The 23,070-nt window shown below is 38.9% G+C and overlaps 1 protein-coding gene and 1 long non-coding RNA gene across 2 annotated transcripts; both read left to right on the forward strand.

Annotated features, from left to right (window-relative positions):
* The first annotated feature begins 3,394 nt into the window (after positions 1 to 3,394).
* LOC126830562 (uncharacterized) lies at positions 3,395 to 11,576 on the forward strand. Its single transcript, XR_007683864.2, has 6 exons — positions 3,395 to 3,424; positions 4,494 to 4,520; positions 7,151 to 7,432; positions 8,299 to 8,658; positions 9,903 to 10,036; positions 11,348 to 11,576. It is a non-coding gene; the product is annotated as an uncharacterized LOC126830562 (long non-coding RNA).
* A 1,314-nt stretch (positions 11,577 to 12,890) lies between these two features.
* LOC126830554 (uncharacterized) lies at positions 12,891 to 21,519 on the forward strand. The gene is made up of 6 exons (XM_050560947.2): positions 12,891 to 13,017; positions 13,896 to 13,979; positions 14,848 to 15,506; positions 16,497 to 16,638; positions 17,020 to 17,702; positions 20,004 to 21,519. The coding sequence occupies exons 1-6, from the start codon at positions 12,897 to 12,899 to the stop codon at positions 20,160 to 20,162; spliced, it is 1,848 nt and encodes a 615-aa protein (XP_050416904.2). The 5' UTR covers positions 12,891 to 12,896; the 3' UTR covers positions 20,163 to 21,519.
* The last annotated feature ends 1,551 nt before the right edge of the window (positions 21,520 to 23,070 follow it).

Raw genomic sequence — 23,070 nt, forward strand, 5'->3', positions numbered from 1 at the left:
AAACGTAGAATGGGGTCTCTAGATAATAATGTAGAAGTTGATATTTTTAAACTGTTTAAAAATGTAATTAAACATACTTTATACATTGTAAGTAAATATTTTGAAAACAATCGGCTAAAGTTTACTCAAACTTTCATTAAACCATCTTATAAGCTATGAATTAGACGGTACAATAACCGTTGACTTGTAAATGTATACCAACTAAAATCTACTAACCATGTTCATGTTTAAAATAGCCTATTAGAAAAGGGAGATAATCAAAATTAAATATTAAGCTTGTACTTTTCGGAAAACAGGTTTCCTTCGAACGCTCATAAAGTAAGGCCTGGCAAGGGACAACTTATACTCGTTCGGATGGGACAAAAAAACCGAGGTCCCGTGTACACAGAACCCTTGGCAGTTGGAATTCGATATAAGAGTATGCCATATACTTACGTTGCCATATCAACATTTTCCTCATATCACACTGTATGGCGTATGCCCGTCTTCATTAGCCCAGTCGGAGCAGGGCCCTGTTTCTCGAAATTTTAACTAAAGATAAAATCCAATTTTAATAGTTACTTCAATTTTGATGGGCTAAGCACTAAAATCAATCTAATATTATCCAATCAAATTACTAAAATTTGGATTTTATCTTAGTTAAAATTTCGTGAAACAGGCCCCAAAACAGTAGAACGTTAACACCAGTTCATCTCTCTCTATCTCTCTCTCTCTCTCTCTCTCTCTCTCTCTCAAACTCTATTCGTCCATTCTAGACCAAAAATCAACAAAAATGCCCATGCAAAAAGAGAGAAAAGAGAGAGAGGAAGAATTGCTTTAAATAGACGAACTATAATTTGTGGATACCAAGAAGGTGAAATTGAATAGTGGTCTGCATCCCGAAGATATACAGTAGTTGTCTCCCTACAATCGTTTCTCAGTCACCACAAAGTCTCCATAAGCAAAGAGGAAGCATAATTATACATTGTTACATAGTTTCTTACTTTTGCTAGGGTTATTCATCATTGATCAACTTGCCGAAATGGTCCAGGGTAGTTGGGTGGCTGAATAGTTCAACATGAGCGGTTCAGTTTATAAAGTCTGTCATTCGATCAACTGGCTTGTACGTGACAATGAGTCGGGTTGTCCGTCTAACTTTGTGGGTTTTCTCCTCTCCGGTTTCCTTCCACTGCTAAAGTATCCTACGCACGAACGAAATATTTTTAAAAAAAACCAATGAACCATATTATTATGTTAGTAAGAAGCGACATGACCTAGTTTGTGTATAGATCTTTTTTTCGTTAGAAAAGAATAAAATCTTACCTTTTATGAATGGAAAATAATTGTTTACCCACACAAAACAAAACAAACAAACAACAACATTCCTCAAAATCTATAAATAAAGCATCTCGGGTATTATTTTGTTTTATACACCCCCACGCCCCCTCCCCCCTCACACACACACCCACACACTTAGCCTCCACAAAACAAACAATCACACAAACAGACAAATAAATAAATCCTAAACCCAATGCATACCTAATGTGATGAATATGATAAACATTTGTTTTTCATAGGTTTTATGTTTAGTGGTTGTTAGACATAACCTCTCGAATAGAACGTATCATTTCTAACTTTCAACTTAATATATCAAATTCATATATTCTTTGGTCCTCTTTCCGCGAAAAAAAGCGGACCGGCTTCTTGATAAGACTAACAGCAGTTTATGGGCCTTGGTTTGTTTGTTTGTTTTTTAATAAAAGGATTGGTAAGATAGTCTTACATCGGACTAGAGTTAAAGTGACGATTTTATGTTGTCCTTGTATTTACTTCTATTTAACTAAATTGTTATTTAAACGACATAAATATGTCGCCATGTGTATAATGTCCAATAGTTTTATAGTTGAATAATTTATATCCAGTAGTTGAACAATGTGAGTCCAATAGTTGAACAATTTATGTCCAATATTTGAACAAAGTGTGTCCAATAGTTGAACAATTTGTGGCCAACAGTTGAACAATTTGTGTCCAACAGTTGAACAATTTGTGTCCAACAGTTGAACAATTTGTATCCAACAGTTGAACAATTTCTGTCCATGATTGAAAAATATGAGTCCAATAATTGAACAATGTGTGTCCAATAGTTGACTTATTTATATCTAATAGTTGAACAATTTGTGTCCAACAGTTGAACAATTTGTGTCCAACAGTTGAACAATTTGTGTCCAACAGTTGAACAATATGAGTCCAATAATTGAACAATGTGTGTCCAATAGTTGACTTATTTATATCTAATAGTTGAACAATTTGTGTCCAACAGTTGAACAATTTGTGTCCAAAATTGAAAAATATGAGTCCAATAATTGAACAATGTGTGTCCAATAGTTGACTTATTTATATCTAATAGTTGAACAAGGTGTGTCCAATAGTTGACTTATTTATATCTAATAGTTGAACAAGGTGTGTCCAATAGTTGACTTATTTATATCCAATAATTAAATAATTTGTGTCCAATTATTGAATAATTTGTGTCCAATTATTGAATAGTCCAATTATTGAATAATTTGTGTTCAATAATTAAACAATTTGTGTCCAATAGTTGACTAACTGGTGTTCAATTGTTGAATAATTCATATCCAATTGTTGATCAATTTGTGTCGAATAGTTGAATAATTTGTGTCCAATAGTTGAATAATATGCATCCAATAGGTAAACAACTGCTGTCCAATTGTTGGATAATTTACATCCAATAGTTGAACAATGTGTGTCCAATAGTTCTCCAGGTCCCCCCCCCCCCCTTTACTGCTAAAGACTCCTGATGCAAGCGAATTATTGAAATAAAATTGAACCAAATGTTAGTCCCTAAATGACCTAGACTGTCGACCTTTTTTTCACGAGAATTCGAGCTGAAATAGTTTAAGAATATAGTGGGTTTTTGTTTGGCTAACAGTTAAAATCTTTGTACAGATTTTAAAACTCTCAGTCAATGAAAAAACTGTATTCATTTCATTCATATTCTCGATAACCTAAGCTAAAATATTTTAAGAATTTAGCTTTTTTATTGGCTGAAAAGTTAAAATATTTGTACGAATTTCTAGTTCTAAGCCAATGAAAAAAATAACTGTATCCTTAAAATATACAAACTGGTTAACGGTTATAATATCTCTGACGTGTCTAATAGATTTTGTTCTTATGCAGGACCTTAATTTTGTTCTTATGCAGGATGTTAAACCCCACTTTATTTCACAATTTGTATTGTCTGAGTTTTTGTGCAGACCCATCTAAAAACACGGAAAACATGACATTAGTATCTTTTAAATTAAAAAGTAGATAAAACTAGTTGTGTTTGCCTGTCTTATCGCAATTCAAGAAACCTATAAAATCAACGTTAGTGAATTTCACACCATTATCAAGATGAAGTTATTACTAGTATTAATAGCCGTGGGTAAGTATAGTTCACTAATATAACGACAATTTATTTATTTATTTATTTATTCATTTATTATTCTAAGAAACAGACACACGTATGACAATGGAAAAAAATCATGAATGATCTACTTCTTAATAATAACCCATGAAAACAAGCATAACCAGTAAATAATCTAAATAATAGTGTTCACCCATAAGCATGCTCAAATGCTCAAAGCATTGTTAAAAGCAATGAACTGTATACATGTCTATTAACTGGGATTTGAAACCTGTAAGCGTTTTGCTGTCGCGAATTGTTCCGCCGTTTTGGTGCAGCCACAGTGCTTTAATTTTGATAATGAAATGTTAAACAATTGCAAGTCTTTCTTTAGGCCTGAAATGTTATCTAAATTATTAATTAGACATTAATTAAATTATCCAGACCATAATCAACCCTCGGTGGCATCTCTAGTCTGTGATATTTACTGGATTAGAACACTGTATGCTGCTTCTGATTAAATCAAAAACTGGATAATCCAGACTATGTTTTTTTATCGTGCCGACTTTAGTAATGATGATCGAGGCTAGGCCCAAAATTCAATTGCTAAATACTCGTTTCAGGGTGGATCAATTTGACTGAAAGTTAACTATTATAGTGAGAACTACAAGCTCTGTTGTACCTAATCTCCCATAATGTATTATTAAATGAATGAAATTGATTTTTATGACACTGCACAATATGTTTTGATGCCGGAATTTCAAATTGCAAGCATAAATGAAATGGAATGGGGTTTAACGTCCTACTGTTCTGCATCGACTTGGCTATTCAAGACGAGCATAGCCATATAGTGTGCTATTAGGAACAATTTTGGCCGGACAGTCACTGGTTCTATGGCCTACTCTTATATCGAATTCCAACTGTCAAGGTTTATTTTACGTGCACGCCAATGTGTACACAGGACCTCGTTTTTCGTCCCATCCGAGCGACTTTACGTTGTCGAACACGGCACCTCCAAGTCAGCGAGTCAACGTCATTTTCACTGAGCCACCTCAGCTCCCAAATTGCAAACGTATTCCTATTTTATTTCGTTTTTGTTTTTTAACAGGCGCAGCCCACGGCCTGAGTATACAAGGTAGGGATACACATTTTGTATTAGTGATTATATATCGTGAATGTTTATACGAATATTTAATTGAGTAAGAGAAATGACACAGCGGCCTTTCGTGCTTGGTGGGTACAGTGGCGGCGCCAGCCGTCGGTGGTTGGAGGGGCAAAGCTGGGGCAAAGTCCAAGGTTAAGGGGGCAAAGGCACGAGCTTCAACTAGGGGTAGGGGGCCTCCCCCAGAAAATTTTGAAAAACAGGTTGCCGGAAATGCAGCCTGGCAGTATTTCAGGCACTGATCGATGAGGTGAAGTGTTAAACGAACGAACTTGCGAATCACGACGAAGCCCACTCACGAGCGTCAAAGTAGGGAGTCCTTCTCCAGAAAATTTTGAAAAATAGACTGCCGGAAATGCTGTCTTACAGTATTCTGTCAGGCACCGATCATCGAGATATATAGATCTGCCCAGATACCGTTCGTCGCCTGATCACTAGTTTATATCCGACTACAGAACAAAATGTCAAACGAACGGACTTGCGAACCTCAACGAATTAACGAATTCCCCTTGTGAGCGCCAAAGTAGCGAGTCCATTGCGGACCTCGCCAAGAAAATTTTGAAAAATAGACTGTCGGAAATGCTCTACAACATGCAAGTTTATGACTGAGTGGGGATGTGGGATTTATTAACCTTAGAAGGTATTGATTACCGAAACGTATCACAAATACTTTTTTTTTATTTTCTAAAATTATTGGGGGGGGGGGGCAAACAGAGGGCAGACCAGATTAATGGGGGGCATGTCCCCCCCCCCCTGGCGCCGCCACTGGGTGGGTATTGTGGTTGAAGATCATAAGAAAGATACAGAGAAATGGTCTTTAACGTCCACTCGACATATGATTCAATTTTATTTTAGTGATTGGCTTGCGCGCAAGGGTTTTTTTAGCAGTGGGGCGTAACTGGAGGACCCAGAGAAACCTCGAGGTTGGACGGGCCACCCTGTCACGTACAAGTTGGAAATGGAAACCACGCCACTTGACTCAATAAAAAAAACGTATGATGTAACGTGTTAGACCATTCGGCCAGTGTGCTATGAGGAAAATTTTGCCCGGACATAGGCGCTACGGCCTACTCTTATATCCAGACCTTTTACGTGCACGACAATGTGTACATGTAATCTTGGTTTTTCGTACCATCCGAACGACTACACAGCTTTCCTTGTCAGGCCCTGCTTCCTGCACCACTGACAAGGGGAAACCCTAATGATCATGTTAGGCCAACACCGGGAGCGAACCCTTGACTTCCAGGCTAGCGTGCAACGTCTTACTCGCTTAACCACCGTGACACGTCGATGATACCAAAAGTTAGATTAAGTTCTCAGTTGATGGAATATACCAAATAAATTTACAACCATTGATCATTTTGACAATATCTAATTTTCACGGTTTAATCCATGCTAATTGTCACTATATGCTAGTTTACATGAAATGAAATGAAATGGAGTTTAACGTCCTACTTTTCTGCTCCTAACCTGGGCTAATGAAGACGGGCATACGCCATACAGTGTAGTATGAGGGAAATTTTGCCCGGACAGCGGCTCTACGGCCTACTCTTATATCGAATTCCAACTGCCAAGGGATCTTTTACGTGCACGCCAATGTGTACACGGGACCTCGGTTTTTCGTCCCATCCGAAGGACTAGACAGCTTTCCTTGTCAGCCCCTCCATCCTGCATCACTGACAAGGGAGAACCACGCCGGAAAATCTGGATGAACTTTCTCGGCCAATGCAGGGATCGAACACCCGACCTCCAGGCTAGCGAGCTAGCGTCTTACCCACTTAGCCACGTGATCCCCTGCTAGTTTACAAGGTATGAACGGGTGATGCGGTGGCTCCGTGAGTAAGGCGTTGGCTCGCTATCTTGGCTGTCCCGTGTTTGATGCTAGTGCAGGCCGAGAAAGTTCATCGGGTTTTTCCTTGTCAGTGGTGCAGGACGGAGGGAGTGGCAGGGAACAACGTATAGTCGTTCGGATGAGCAAAAAATCGAGACCCCATCTTCATTAGTCCAGCCGGGGCAGTAAAGTAGGACGTTAAACCCCATTTCATTTCCATTAGACAAACAATATACATCAACATATCTGACGAGATGTTGATCTTGTGGTATGGAATCAGACCATTTCAATCAGGTTTTCGCATACTGCTCATCTACCCCAGTCGAAAAGTCGCTCAGCAGTACGCATTTTAAAATTGCATTATCAAATTCGATTACTTCTATGTTATTGCATATTTTAAGATTGATTTCAGAATTTAGAATGTTTAAGGCATTCTTAGGGTTTAAGGTCCGCTTCTATCAAGGGTGATATTTCAGATAAGCGGTGTTATTTAAGTATATTCATGCATGAGCAGGGTTCTTTCATATGGGAGGGAACTCTAGTACTCGGGGTAACCCACGAGGATATGAATCCGCATGCGCTCACACCAGGGATGGAAATAAAAACCACAAGCCAGGTGTGACCCGTCAGCTGGAGCTCGAAGCGCGACATTCTAGACCACTATGCCATCAAAATCCTCCCATATTAAGCTTTCTAAAATATCTCAATATAACTTTTGTAGCTTAACAAAAAACGTTGTCTGTCTAAATTTGTTTGTGTATTTGTGTTACAGAACGAGCAGGTGCTGGTGAGGCATGTTCCTCCGATGATGTTTGCCACTGCCCTCCGGAATTCCATGGCGAATGCCATGACAACATTTGTAGATGTCATCACCATGGACATGAATTGCCAGACCACTCCGGACCCCCAGACCCACACCATTCTCCTCCTCCTGACCCACACCATGACTCCCCACCCCCAGACCCACACCATGACCCACATCATTCCCCACCACCAAATCGACGCCGTATCCCACACGAAACCCCACGTCCAGATCCGCACCGCGTTCCTAACAGTAAGTATATTTAAATTTCAACATCCAACAAATTTTGTGATTAGAGCTTAATGTTTTTCATACGTCATGTGAATTTCTCTAATGACAATTGATATCAGATTTCATAACCCGCCTCGTGCATGACACTAGTGTCAGTTCGTTATATAGCGCGGGGCCATGGTGGCTCAGTGTGTAGGGCGTTGGTTCACTAACCAAAATGTCCCGGTTTCGTTCCCAGTGTTAGCCGAGAAAGTTCGGATAGGCAAAAAATTGAGGCCCCGTTTTCATTAGTCCAGCCGGAACAGTAAAGTAGGACGTTAAACCCCATTTCATTTCCATTAGACAAACAATATACATCGACATATCTGACGAGATGTAGATTCCATGGTAATCTTGTGATATGGAATCAGACCATTTCAATCAGGTTTTCGCATACTGCTCAACTATCCCAGTAGAGAATTTGCTCGCGAGACGCATTTTAAAATTGCATTATCAAGTCCAATTACTTCTATGTTATTGCATATTTTAAGATTGATTTCAGAATTTAAAATGTTTAAGGGTGATATTTCAGATAAGCGGTGTTATTTAAGTATATTCATGCATGAGCAGGGTTCTTTCATATGGGAGGGAACTCTAGTACTCGGGGTAACCCACGAGGATATGAATCCGCATGCGCTCACACCAGGCATGGAAATAACAACCGCAAGCCAGGTGTGACCCGTCAGCTGGAGCTCGAAGCGCGACATTCTAGACCACTATGCCATCAAAATCTTTCCATATTAGCTTTCTAAAATACCTCAATATAACTTTTGTTTGTAGATGTGCTTAATTGTGAAGCTTAACATAAACGTTGTCTATCTAAATATGTTTGTGTATTTGTATTACAGAACGAGCAGGACCTGGTGAGGCATGTACTTCCGATAATGTTTGCCACTGCCCTCCGGAATTCAATGGCGAATGTCATAACAGCATTTGTAGTTGTCATCACCATGGACATGAACTTCCAGACCCACACCATTCCCCGCCTCCAGACCCACACCACTCCCCTCCACCAGATCACTCTCCACCTCCAGACCCACACCATGACTCACCACCCCCAGACCCACACCATGACTCACCACCCCCAGACCCACACCATGACTCCCCACCTCCAGACCCACACCATGACCCACACCATTCCCCACCACCAAATCGACGCCGTATCCCACACGAAACCCCACGTCCAGATCCGCAACGCGTTCCTAACAGTAAGTATATTTAAATTTCAAGTGATATCGTGCATGACACTAGTGTCAGTTCGTTATATAGCGCGGGGCCATGGTGGCTCAGTGTGTAGGGCGTTGGTCACTAACCAAAATGTCCCGGTTTCGATCCCTGTGTTGGCCGAAAAAGTTCCTTGGGATTGTACAGCATAGTTTCCACTTGTAAGTCGTGCGGGACGTCAGGTCTAGCAACCAACATCGGCTATTAGATGGAAAGCAAAAGGACGTTCCGTGTAATGTACATGTTTGGCAGTTGGAATTTGATCCAGAGTAGGCGGTAACTCCGCTGTCAAGGCAAAGTTTCCCTCATAGTACTTGGCCGAGAAAGTTCATCCCGATTTTCCGACGTGGTTTCCCCTTGTCAGGGATGCAGGACGGAGGGCCTGACAAGGACAGCTGCCTAGTCCTTCGGATGAGACGAAAAACCGAGGTCCCGTGTAAACATTGGAATGCACGTAAAAGATCCCTTGGCAGTTGGAATTCGATATAAGAGTAGGCGATAGTGCCGCTGCCTGGGCAAAATTTCCCTCATAGCACACTGTATGGCGTATGCCCGTCTTCATTAGCCCAGTATAGGAGCAGAACAGTAGGACGTTAAACCCCATTTCATTTCATTTCATTTCCCTCATAGTACACCACGTGGCGTATACCCGTCTTCATCATTCGGCAAACCTCGGCAGATTCTACGAGCTAGATGTAGGGTACCGGAAAAAAACCGAGGTTTGCCGAAGGCCGTCTTCATGAGCCCGGATTATACACAAAGGTTGGATGTTTAACTCCATTCATTTCATTGTATATTCCATTGACGTAGATTAAGCAATTAATGCTCTAATACAAATGGCGTAGATTATTCTTACAAACCAAGTCCCGTGAAAAATCAAACAATGGGTTAAGTAACGCCGCTAGGCTAATCCACATATTATTCTCGAAATGCTCAACATTGAAACTTGAAAATCTTTACGTGATTTGCATATTTTAACTCACTTGCATTTTCGATGTGTCCCGTTTGCCTAGGAGAAAGGAAATGAAATGAAAATTAATGTGGTTTAACGTCATACTGTTCTGCACCAAGTGGCCTACTCTTATTTCGAATTCCAACTGTCAAGGGGTCTTTTAAGTGCAGGCCAATGTATTCGCGTGAGCGTGGTTTTTCGTACCATTCCAAGGATTACACGTTGTGCCTTTGGCTCAGAGAAGGGGGGAATAATACTTACATTTCAATATTTCAGAGAGAGCCAATGTAGGAGAACTTTGCACAGCTGATGCTCAATGCCAATGTTTCATTGGTTATAGAGCAGCCTGTCATGCTGGACATTGTACTTGCCATCATATAAATTTTAAGCGAAATATTTTTAAAATGACCGTAAGTATAATTCAGATTGAATGAAGAATATTAGTAGCTTACAGAAACAGGGAAAAGAGGTGACTATTGCCCCTGGTATCCCATCTAAGAGTTTTGGCATATTTAAAATATGTTCAATTCTCACATTTTTGAGAATTCTATAGACCCTATACTTAAAGATGCACCGTGTAAGATTTATATAAAGAACTGACTGCTCTTGCTAAAAACAAAAGGTTCACAAATTGATAATGAGAATGAATATTGAAAATTTTCAGTCAAATTACTCGTTTCTCAGTGAAATTATCAGTGTCTGAAGGTTTTACAATATAGTCATGATTTTCAAGAACATCTGTCACGATAATAAACAAAGTTTCGCTTTCCTTTTCTTTAAAATTAAATTATTAAATGGCGAGCATATTTCAATCCATTGAAAATTGTGACAGTCCGATGCTCTACAGAGTTGATTATGATCTTGTCATGTGAATAGATGTCTAATGAATAATTTATATAACATTTGAGGTCAAATGGGAGCAACGGTGGCTCAGTAAGTAAGACGTTGGCTTGTTAACCTGGCGGTTCCGTGCTGGATCTAAGTTTTGAACGAGAAAGTTCATCTGGATTTTGTGTCGTGGCTCCCCTGGTCAGTGGGGCGGGATATCGAGCCTGACTAGGGTCAATTCACAATCGTTCGGATGGCATGAAATAGCGAGGTCTTGTGTTCACATTGAAGTGCATGTAAAAGAACCCTTGACAAATAAAATTCGATTAAAGAGAGTAGGTCGTAGTGCCGCTGTCCGGGCAAAATTTTCTTCATATCACATTGTATTGCGCAAGCCCGCCTTCATTAGCCCAGTCAGATAAACGCTCCGCTTGCGAACAGACACTAAGCTAGTTGACCGACATTTTAAGTCCTAAATCGACGATTTTATTCGAAAACACTAAGTATACTTCAAAAATTCTGTTAAGTATTTATTCTGCTTCCATTTGATAAAAATGAAAAAGTTTATTAAGTCTTTGGGTGTATGACAGATGTAAAACAGGGTAGAACCGCATTACCAAACTGATAATAAGTGGCGTGATTTCAATTACCCGCTTGTACGTCACGTGAAGTAGAGTCGCTTTTCCAACCTGGTGGGTTCTCTCCCCCCCCCCCCCGCCCCAGTTTCCTCTCACGGCTGAAGACCGTGAACATAAGCGAATTATTGAAATAAAATTGAACAATGTGTTAGCCCTGAAATGACCTAGTTTGTATCGAGTGGACGTTAAACTTCATAACTCGGTCTCTCCTCGTGTTGTTAAATAGTCACAACATAATTACTGTTTGTATTTCAGAAAAATGGTAATAATATTTTCTGTAGTTGAAATCTATTTAGAATATAACTGAATGCTGGTCCAATCGGTATTATGTGCCAATAATGATTATGTCAATAAATGCAAAATTGCTTTTATCAATTTTGTTATACATTTGAATTCAAAATTCCTTAAATATAATTGAATGTGGTTCCAATCACTAGTATGTGCTAATAGTGATAATGTAAATGAATAAAATATTAAACACTTACAGACCTTTTTTTGTTGTTATTATTATTATTTATACATCTTGGCGTTGATATCGTTTATGTTATGTGGTAATCTTTCATGAATTCATCGCTCAACTTGGTTCATGAAAATTCCATGGTGTCAACATCCATATATATGAGGAGATAAAGCAACTATAGATATTTCTTTGAAAAAAAATAGCCTTAATCAGTAAATTCTACTTAAATATGAGGCATCAGGTGTCACAAATCGAATTCAAAATTGAGATACAGAAGAAGGTCGACAATTTGTCAGAAAATAACAATAGGTTACCTCTCTTCTGTACTCGATAGAGGCTAAAGTTTTAAACAGATGATTTGTTCAAATTGCAAAATTTGGGTCAATCTTGCATGGCAATCTCTTGCTGGTGTCGTGGTCAGTGCTTGAAATGTCATTGGTAGGACTCTCTCGTGTAACCAATCTCCCTATGTCATACAAGTAGAGTACCGTTTCTATTACTCGTGATAAAATTGTCCCCTGTGTTGGTTGCACTGGAATGAAATACAAGTTTAATTATTCAAATAATAATTAACTAATGACTTAAAAAGCTCCAGATTGACAGTGAACCGTGTAGCGAAATAATGTATTCAGCGGGTTTGATTTCATATAACACAACACAATTAAAATCTAAATCCCAACATACTTTGATATTTTGGGTTTAATAAATTATATAATTATTAACTACTGAAACCATTCCAGGAACCAGCATGGACTCTGGGTACCTATTCTTTTTAACAAAAAACATTATTACAGCGAAGTATTTCAAACAAACGGGAGTTTAATTGATTATTGGATTATTGATTAGCTAATTACTCAAAAGCCTCCATGCTGACAGTGATCAAGCAGCGAAGATTGAATTAACACGATTCCAAATAAAAACGTTCAGATAAAAAACTTGGGTCCCCAGCTTTGGCCGCCATGCTATAGTGTCTTATATAATAATCTTGGATACTGCTCTGGGTATTTCTGAATTACATGGAATCTAGCGTTATTAAGAACCGGATTTAGTTAAATCACTAAATAAACCTGGTTGCCACGTTCGCTATTTATCTATTGGTATTGCTGGTTCTTAAATTACCTTGACATGAAACCCTCTCTTTATCGTCGTCTAGTAGAAAATAATTCATTGATTTATTATAACATATGTCGTTCGTGAAACGGATATTTAAACACGGCTGGTCACAGCATATTATGAAAATGAGACGAAACGTCAATAGATTACACACATTAGAGAAATATACTTAATATACACAGTGGTGTACTTTCTTAGGATCGTTATATCAACATGAGAGTCAGGTGTTTTATGATTTTGTTAGGTTCATGGACTATACTGTGGTTATTATTCGCATCCAACAGAACATTGTTTAATATAGCGAAGAACAATTGGCTAGTTTATCAATGCTGGAGAAATATTTCTGCTACAGGTTAGAAATAGTTTTAAGAACTAAACTTTTCTCCGGGTTCTTCGGTTTCCTCTTACTGCTAAAGACCCCCTACGCGCATTATTGAAACAAAATTGAACCACGAGTTAGTCCTGAAATGATCTGGTATGGGTCGAGTGGACGTTAAACTCTCTCTCTCTCTCTCTCTCTCTCTCTCTCTCTCTTTTGCGGTGGGTTGATCGGTCTACTCTTATATCGAAGGACTAAACCCATTTAGCGCCCACTTCTCTCTGAAATGACATATGATGCTTCTTTATTTCAATAGCATTTAGCTGGGAATTCACGATGCTTCAGTGGGCATAACGCTGGTTCAGTAACCAGGGTGTCCTTGGTTGGCTCCCGCAGCTGGACGTATCGATTCCCTTCGATTTTCCAACTGTCTCCTCTTGTTGGTGGTGTAGGACAAAGCACCGCGGTCCACGTATGCACGTGTTAACTTGTTCGTAAAAGAACCCCTGACAGTTGGAATTCGATGAAGAGTACACGGCAAAGCCACTGACTGTTCAGACACAATTGCACTGAGAGAATACTCTATGGCGCATTATTTTCTTCTATAGCCCGGTGGTGCAAAAAAAGTTGGAAATTAAATTCCATTTCATATTTTTCGGGTCGTAAGTGCCCAAAGCTTGCCCTCAATGCTAGCCGCCGTGGTTTATATACAAATATTGACCATATCAATCAAATTATGGATTAGGTATTGAGTCAATTCAAGAAATGTAAACACACTTCAGGGTATGTATATATATATATATTAATACTATTGAATTATTACTTCCTACAGGTTAGAAATATTACGGCAATTAAACCAGAACATAGAGTCATTATTAGTATCATCTTTATATAAACTTTTTATTTTACAGATAGTCGTTTGTTCTCTGTAAACCATGGTAAAAGTGACGGACTGTCGTTATACAACAATAACACCAACCCCTCCTCGTTATTTAGTAAGAAAATAACTAGTCTAAAGTCATAGTCTTAACTGCGGTTCATGCCATTATTGCTTTATCCATCTTCCATATCTATTTACCCGCCCTGACCGGTCTATCTACCACCACTGTCCTGTCTTTCTAATCTGTCATACTTGCTTTGGCTATCTGTAAACCTTGCTCTGCTAATCTACCACCCTAGCTTCGGGTCGTTGTTTTCAACAATTCGTAATGTCAGGAAATCTAACCTAAGTCCATATTGTTTCCAATATTTACATTATATTCGTCCGTCTATCTACCATCCTTGCCCCGTCTACCTACCATCTTTGCCTTGTCTACCTACCACCCTTACCCTGTCTATCCATGGGCGTGGATTTAGGGGGGGGGGGCGAATAGGTCTCTGTCCCCCTCCCCCATGATTTTGATCGCCAGGACAGATTTTCGGGTTTATATCCACATGATGGTGAGCTTGTTTCTACGTATCTTGAACTCAATCGGGACTTGGAACAAGAATTGCCATTCTTCAAGCGCCAGTTTTCGGCCAAATCTATTTCACTTGTGCACGAAGCGTTCATCATTATGTCACCTGAAGTGAGGCAGATGTTCCCTTCTGTCGAAGCTCTTCTCATCTCACACTGCTGAACCCTGCTAGTTCCTGCTCAGACGAGCAATCCTTTAGCACTCTGCGCCGTATCAAAACTTGGCAACTCCATGACGCAAATCGATCGGCGAGCAGAATCGTCGTCACCGTGAACGGGCTCACGGGCGATTTTTTCGAGCGATTTTAAAAATTCAAAATTTCCAAAGCCTTATGCATAATAACATTTTGTAACCCCCCTCCCCACATGGTATTTAACCTATCTTTTTTTTATTATTCATATTACAGGATTTCCCGGTGACCACAGAATTTGGTCCGTGAATAATAGTGACGTGTATTGTTTTGTTTACGTCACGAAAGCTACAAATAGATGGTTGCTTGAATTGATACCAAAAACATGGGGAAGTCATTGCGGCCATCTTGAATTTATTTGTAGTTATAAATTTCACGAAAATTGTACTGTTCCTAATGGCGTGATTGTGCAGGGCAAATTAGTGATCACCAGAGAATCTGACGTCATAAAGAAAGTCTTCCAGTATTGTTATTTACATTATTTACAGAAATTCAAATGGTTCTTCCGGATAAAAGAGCGAGCTTACGTCATTATGAATAATTTAATAGATATTTTGGCCTACGTTGACTATCTTCAACCTAGATACTTAGGACACAGATTTCTCGAAGGAAGTAGTTTTGACGCAAATGCCAGTTACGTTTTAAGTCAAAGCGGCCTTCGGTCATTGGTTGAATCCAGTCACATGAATAATAATGTAACCGAATACGGGTTTAGGTCAGAGGGTGAAATTGTCGGTGATTGGTTGAATAAATCTGGAGTAGAGTTCGTGGATACAGTGGATGTTTATGGTAGAGAAACGTTTCACTCTGATGATATGAGGTCGTTACTTGGCTTAAGACGGACCGATACAAGATCTCTTCATCCTTATCGCGATGTAAGTACCAATTATTAGTATACATGTTTCATATGTCTCTCAATCTGTTTCTAAACCTTTCATTAAATTCTATCCATGTCCATGTCCAAGGGCCAGTTTCCACTTTTCTGATCGATACTAAGATGTAAATATTCTGCTGATTAGGTTTCAATGTACGCGCTTTTGCCGGCGAAAAAGTCGGTCTAATTGCAAATAATAATAAGACCGTTTCCATGTAACAAGCGAAAACGCGCGCAGTAACGCCGCGAATACGCATACATGGAAAACGGGCTTTGGCCATACCTAATCGTATATTTGGCCAGGAATGTTTTGCAAATTTTCTAGGAATCTGAAACATCTTTGTACCGCCACTGAATTTGAGGGTACAACCAAGTTTAGGTCAATGCTCTATACATTCGAAAGTCCCGAGTTCCTGCCAAATGGTTAAATTATTATATTAATCAACATATTTTAAGGAATAAAACTTAGAATTTAATACAAATAATTTCATCCAGAATTTTTATTTCTATATGTGTACATGTTTAAAATAATATGACAACTGTTTCAAATGATCTAATATGACAACTGTTTCAAATGATCTAATATGACAACTGTTTCAAATGATCTAATATGGCAACTGTTTCAAATGATCTAATATGAAATTAAATGGGGTAACGTTGTACAGTTCTGCTCCGACTGGGCTAATGAAGACGAACGTACGCCACGGTGTACCATGAGGGAACTTTTGCCCGGACAACGGCGCTACGGCCTAATCTTATATTAAACCCCAACTGTCAACGGATCTTTAAATAGCTGTCCTTGTCAGGCCCTCCACTCTGCACCACTAAAAAGGGGTAACAACGTTGAAAATCCTGAGGAATTTTTTCGACAACGGGAGCGAACTCGTGACCCCCAGGCTAGCGATCCAGTGTCTTACTTAGCCACCTTGACTCCCTGATCTAATATGGCAATTGCTTAGAATGATCTAATATGACAACTGTTCTATTACAGGGTGTATGTTGTAGTGATTATACAGTAACGTTTTTAGCTCCATCTGTCAGAACGTACTGGGAAAACGATGCTTTAGTCAGACAGATCAGAGTGTTTGGATATCAGAAACCTTCTTATTTAGCTTCAAGATTAAATAACACAGGTATGCCAATCAATTATCGACTTGTTCAGTCTGACGCCCCCATGACGGTTGGGGGGTGGGGCGCGCGAATGGCTTGACATATGCGCGTTGGATCATAAGATCCTTCATTGCGTCAAGTGGCGTGGTTTAGATTTCCGATGGTACGTGACAAGGAGAATGATTCCATATCCAACCTTGTGGATGGGTTTTTCTCCGGGTCCCCCCCCCCCTCCACTGCTTAAGACGATATGTTAGTCCCGTAATGACTAGTCTGTGTCCATAAACTCCATGATGAAAGCATTTAGACATTTTAAAACATTATTGAGCCATAGATATTAAACTTGTACTTTATATGAAAGCTAAATTCATGTTTGATTTAGGCACTGATATTTTTTTTTTCAGCTGTTGATTCAGCTCCCGACATTGACGATCCAATGCTAACGAGAACGAAGAATGTTAAAATTTTATGTTGGATTTTATCGATGCCAAAACATTTCAAGATTTATAAAACCGTAATAGATAGAACATGGGCAAAACGTTGTGATAAATTTCTGGTTTTTGTGTCGAATCCCGTGAATAAAACAGCAAATGTGATTGGTCTAAATATTACAGAAGGTCGAGAGCATCTAACCGAAAAAGTTTATGCGGCCTTTAAACATTGTTACGACCATTATGTGGATGATTACGACTGGTTCCTGAAGGCTGATGACGATACTTTTATCATAGTCGAAAATCTTCGTTATTTCTTGGCACACCAGGACCCAAAACTGCCGGTTTTCTTTGGTTATGAGTTCAAGCCCAAGTGGTCGCAATATTCATACATGAGTGGTGGATCAGGTTATGTTCTGAGTAAAGAATCGCTGATTAAATTGGTTTTAATAGGAATTACACACCCCGGGGTCTGTCCGCCTAAAGGAGGTGCCGAGGATGTAACGATCGGACACTGTTTAGGAAATATAGGAGTAAAGAGTGGACATACCTCAGATGTATTCCATAAAGAAACTTTCATTCCATTAGGTTTTAGATATCGTTTAACTAATACCCCTCCATGGTTTATAGAATACAGTGTGCAACCAGTTTCAAAGGTAGGTTAGGGGGTAGTCCTAGAACAGGGGTGGTGGTAGAGCGGTATTTGCAGCTTAATACGGAACGGTGGGAGGACTTCGTCCTTCTCTTCACTGTTAAAAATAAATGTAAAATTACAGTGAAAAATATGTAATTTCTTTAACATAACGCTGTAAAAATACCACTGCATGTTTTTATACTATAAATTTACTGTATAAGTGAGGTAACATGGGATTACTGTAAAAAAAATGGTAAATTAACAAACAAGGTGTAGTTTTACAAGTTAGAACTGTATTTTTGTTACATGTAATCTGTATTGATACAACTATGTTGGTTAAAAGTATATTTATGTTGTACTTTAACTGTTTTATGGGTAATTAGACTATTCAAACATGTTTAAAAACGGGATTTGTGTACAATTACAGGAAACATGTAAATGTACATCTCTTTAGAACTTTAACATTTATAGACCTTTTAAGTATAGTCCACTTATGAGGGGATCACGGTGGCTAAGTGGGTAAGACGCTGCGCTCGCTGGCCTGGAGGTCGGGTGTTCGATCCCTGCATTGGTCGAGAAAGTTCATCCAGATTTTCCTGCGTGGTTACCCCTTGTCAACGATGCAGGACGGAGGGCCGGTCAAGGATAGCTGTTTAGTCGTTCGAATGGGACGAAACACCGAGATCCCTATTAAACTGTTAAAATTATATGTATATTTACAGTTAATATACTTAAAGTACAGTGTCCGATTTGTAATATCACATAGTTTGTTAATTTACATTTAAAAAGATGTAAATGCATATGAATACAAGGCTTACGTAAGATTACATCAAACTTAATGTAGAAATACAACCATATGTCAGTTTACATTATGTGAGCTGTTTATTAACAGAATTGCCATTTGAATTATTATTTTTACTGTAAATTGTAAATTAACTTTCAAATAGTGGCCACATCGGTTATTCCCTCTTTGGCCACATGTAAGATTACATGAAACGTAATGTAAAAATTCAACCATATGTCAGTTTACATTATGTGAGCTGTATATTAACAGAAATGCCATTTGAAATAGTATTTTTACAACAAATTGTAAATTTACTGTCAAATAGTGTTCAAATCGGTTATTCCCCTTCGACCACATATCGAATTCTGTGCATAATATTTACTGTTATATCAGTCAGATTAGTCCTTTTTTTTTTTAGAGAAGTAGGTTATTTAAGATCTGAATGCATCTAACTGGCGTATGGAGACAGTGATATGCGATACATGGGGTTGTGTGGGACATTTTGCTTCGTGTCATGCCTCCTACTCTTTCCATTGTAAGAAGCAGAACAGTAGGACGTTAAACCCCATTTCATTTAATTTCTTTCCATTATCGAATGATGTTTTGCATGCTCGGCTGAAAGGTCAGCAAAACTTTATGTGTTCCCCAGGACCTAACCTAGGACTACATAGCCGAGTGGGGACAAACACGTTCAAAGTATATTTCAAGTAAATCTACACTTCAAATTGTATTTTTACCGTAAAATGACTGACATAAAGTTGCCAGTAAAATCACAGTATTTTAACAAATGACTTGTAAATGTGCCCCTAAATGGTAGATTTACAAACACCACGTAAATTTACAGCGAGTGTAAAATAACTTTGAGGTGAATGTACAACCACAGTGTAAATTTACAGTGAGTGTAAGATAACTTTGGGGTAAATTTACAACCACAGTGTAAATTTACAGTGAACGCAAATTTACCTCACTTTCTATAAGAACAAGTTATTTTACGCTCACTGTAAATTTACATGCTGTTTGTAAATCTAAATCTACCACTTAGGTGTACATTTACAAATCAGTGTTTTAAATACAGTCAATTTACTGGCAACTTTCAGCCAGTCAAATTACGGTAAAAATACACAAATATTATTTACAGTGTTCGCTGACAACTGGACTAATGAAGACGGGCATACGCCCGCCACACAGTATGCTATGAGGGACATTTTGCCCGGACATCGGCGCCACGACCTATTCGTATGTCGAATTCCAATTACCCAAGGGAGATCTAAAGAAGAAAATGCACAGACTCTCTCCACTTGTTCAAAAAAAACAAAGGTTCCATTGCAATTGGTCAACAGAATTTTGTTTGAGGGCAGATTCGACTGTCATCAGTTTGTCGCCATAAAAACTACTATAAATAATTGTGTCTTTTATTTAAAAACCTTTATTACCCCAGTCGGAGCAGAAAAGTAGGACGTTAAATCCCATTTCATTTATCTAATAGTGGGATGTTTCGCGTCAAGCTTTGAAATTAATATGATTGTTTGTATTTTTCAGACCAATACTTTCAGTAGCCGATATTCCATCAGTTTCCATTATACGGCCGGTCTATATATTGATATATATCATACGTTACTTTATGGTATAAGTCCTAATAAACACAACCAGGTGGGGACCAAACAGTATTTTAAACCGTATCAACCAAACAAAACATAGATCTTTTCTAATCATAGATATCTCGACCCATTGTGATCAATATGTACTGTAAAACCATAGATATCTCGAGCCATTCTGGACATGTAATGTAAAACCATAGATAACTCGAGCCATTGTGGACAACATGTAATGTACAACCATAGATAACTCAAGCCATTTTGGACATGTAATGTAAAACCATAGATAACTCGAGCCATTGTGGACAACAAGTAATGTACAACCATAGATAACTCAAGCCATTTTGGATCTGTGATGTATAACCATAGATAACTTGAGCCATTGTGGACAACATGTAATGTACAATCATAGATAACTCGAGCCATTGTGGACATTATGTAATGTATAACCATAGACAACTCGAGCCATTGTGGACAACATGTAATTTACAATCATAGATAACTCGAGCCATTGTGGACATAATGTAATGTACAACCATAGATAACTCAAGCCATGGTGCACAACATGTGATGTACAACCATAGATAACACAAGCCATTATGGACAACATGTGATGTAAAACCATAGATAACTCGAGCCATTGTGTAAACCATTGAACCATTGTGAGCAGTATATTATGTAAAACCATAGATATCACGAACCACTGAAAACAGCATGTAATGTAAAACCATAATGTGCACTACACCTATATAACAAAATAGGTCTACCACCTATAGCGATTTATGGAATATTCTTCGGGATCGCATGAGCCTATTAGTGACCGGCGTGTACATCTCCAGGTGCGTCTAATGGCCAACGTGTACATTACAGTGCCGAGCAGGTACGTGTTGTGGCATATGCAGCATTTACATTACAGTGAAGGGCGGGTACGTGTAGTGACGCATGCAGCATGTATACTACAGTGACGAGCAGGTTCTGGTAGTGACTCATGCAGCGTGTATATTACACTTATGAGCAGGTACGTGTGGTGTCCAGCATGTACATTATAGTGACCAGCAGATGCGTGTAGTGACTCATACAGCGTGTATATTACATTGACGAGTCGGTACTTGTAGTGACCAGCGTGTACATTATAGTGACGAGCAGGTACGTGTAGTGACCAGCATGTACATCATAGTGACGAGCAGGTACGTGTAGTGACCAGCATGTACATCATAGTGACGAGCAGGTACGTGTAGTGACCAGCATGTACATTATAGTGACGAGCAGGTACCTGTAGTGACCAGCATGTACACTGTGGCCAGCATAATACTTATACATATATATTATTACCAAAAGTTAAATACTTATGCGCATGTGGACATTTTAGTAGTGAGGTGACAAATTAGTATCGTTCAATACATTCTCAGCATTTATGGCACACATGTCACTGGTAAGCTGACACCATTGGCCTATGAACCTTGAGCTTTTTAGTAATGACAAATTTTGTCAATAAATCATAAGTAATCATTATTCTAAACTAGTGTTTAGTGTGTATAGAAAGTGTTTAGAAATTATACAGTAGTCATTTATAAGCAGGTGTGTAAACCAGCTGTAAAAGATGTACATGAAATGAAATTTATGTTCTGCTACGACTGGGCTAATGAAGACGGGCATACGTCATACAGTGTGCTATTTCGAATTCCAACTGTCAAGAGATATTTTACGTGCACACCAATGTGTACACAGGGCCTCGGTTTTTCGTCCCATACGTTGTCCCTTGCCAGGCCCTCCGTCCTGCACCAATGACAAGGGGGAACCACTCAAGAAAATCGCGACGACTTTTCTCGGCCAATGCAGGGATAGAATACGGGACCTCCATGTAAGCGAGCCAGCGTCATACCCACTGAGCCACCGTGGCTCCCTGTAAAAGATGTCACTAATAGTGTAAACGCGTGACTAATTAACACACATTACTATCAATAGTCACTATTTAACACATGTGGTAAGCAAGAATTTCAAAATAGCCTTACCGCTACAGATCGCAATTATTATCCGATTTCAATGAAACTTACCTATTATGATAACACTGATAATATCTCAGGGTAGCCAAACTTTCGTCTACATCCGGTTCACGGTTTCCGAGATATGGGATTACCATACATTTCATGTGGCACGGTTATAATCAACCGATTTCAGTGGCACTAACGGATTATTTATGATAACACTGATAATATCTCAGGTTACTACACATTTTATGTGGCACGACTGTTGAGCGCAATTATCAACCGTTATCTATGAAACTTACAGAATATGATAACATTAATAATATCTCAGAGTAGTCAAAATTTCAACCATTTCATGTGGCACGGCTGCAGAACGCAATTACCAACTGATTTCCACAACACTTACAGATTATGACAACACTAATAGAGTAGGCAAAATTTCGTGCTACATGAAATATCTGTTAACCTGGTATCTCGGAAACTGAAAACCGGAAGTGGCCGAAATATTGTCTGCTCTGGGATATTCTTGACATTATCATAATCCGTAAGTTTCGTTGAAATCGATTGATAATTGTGATACGCAGACTAGCCACATGTGGCAAATAGCCCCCGAATTGTTATACCAGCAGGGGTAGTTGCCTGCAATTACAGTGTTGTGGGAGGGATTTGAGGGATTTGAGGCTCACTTGTGATAGATCAATTGTTTTTTTTTTTTGGTTTATTTAAACTATATTTTATTCAATAAGAATAGGATTGGGGAACAGGCGTAACGTTTCTTTGAAGGGAAAACGACGTTTGGGGTATGGGGAGCTTGGTATCTCTGCCACCAGTGATCAATTCCTGGCTGATCACGAGCCACCGGTAAACGGAACTTCGGAAGGGTGTGTAAGGACCAGCTAAAAAGTGGTCAGTAACGGTGTTTTGCTAAAATTATAATAAACTTCACCATACAAATTCCAGCCATCTAGACGTATCTATAAGAGACATTTATTCCTACTGGCGATTCACAAATATTGCATGAAGAAA

Source organism: Patella vulgata, chromosome 8 (assembly GCF_932274485.2).
Source record: "Patella vulgata chromosome 8, xgPatVulg1.2, whole genome shotgun sequence".
NCBI lineage: Eukaryota > Metazoa > Mollusca > Gastropoda > Patellidae > Patella > Patella vulgata.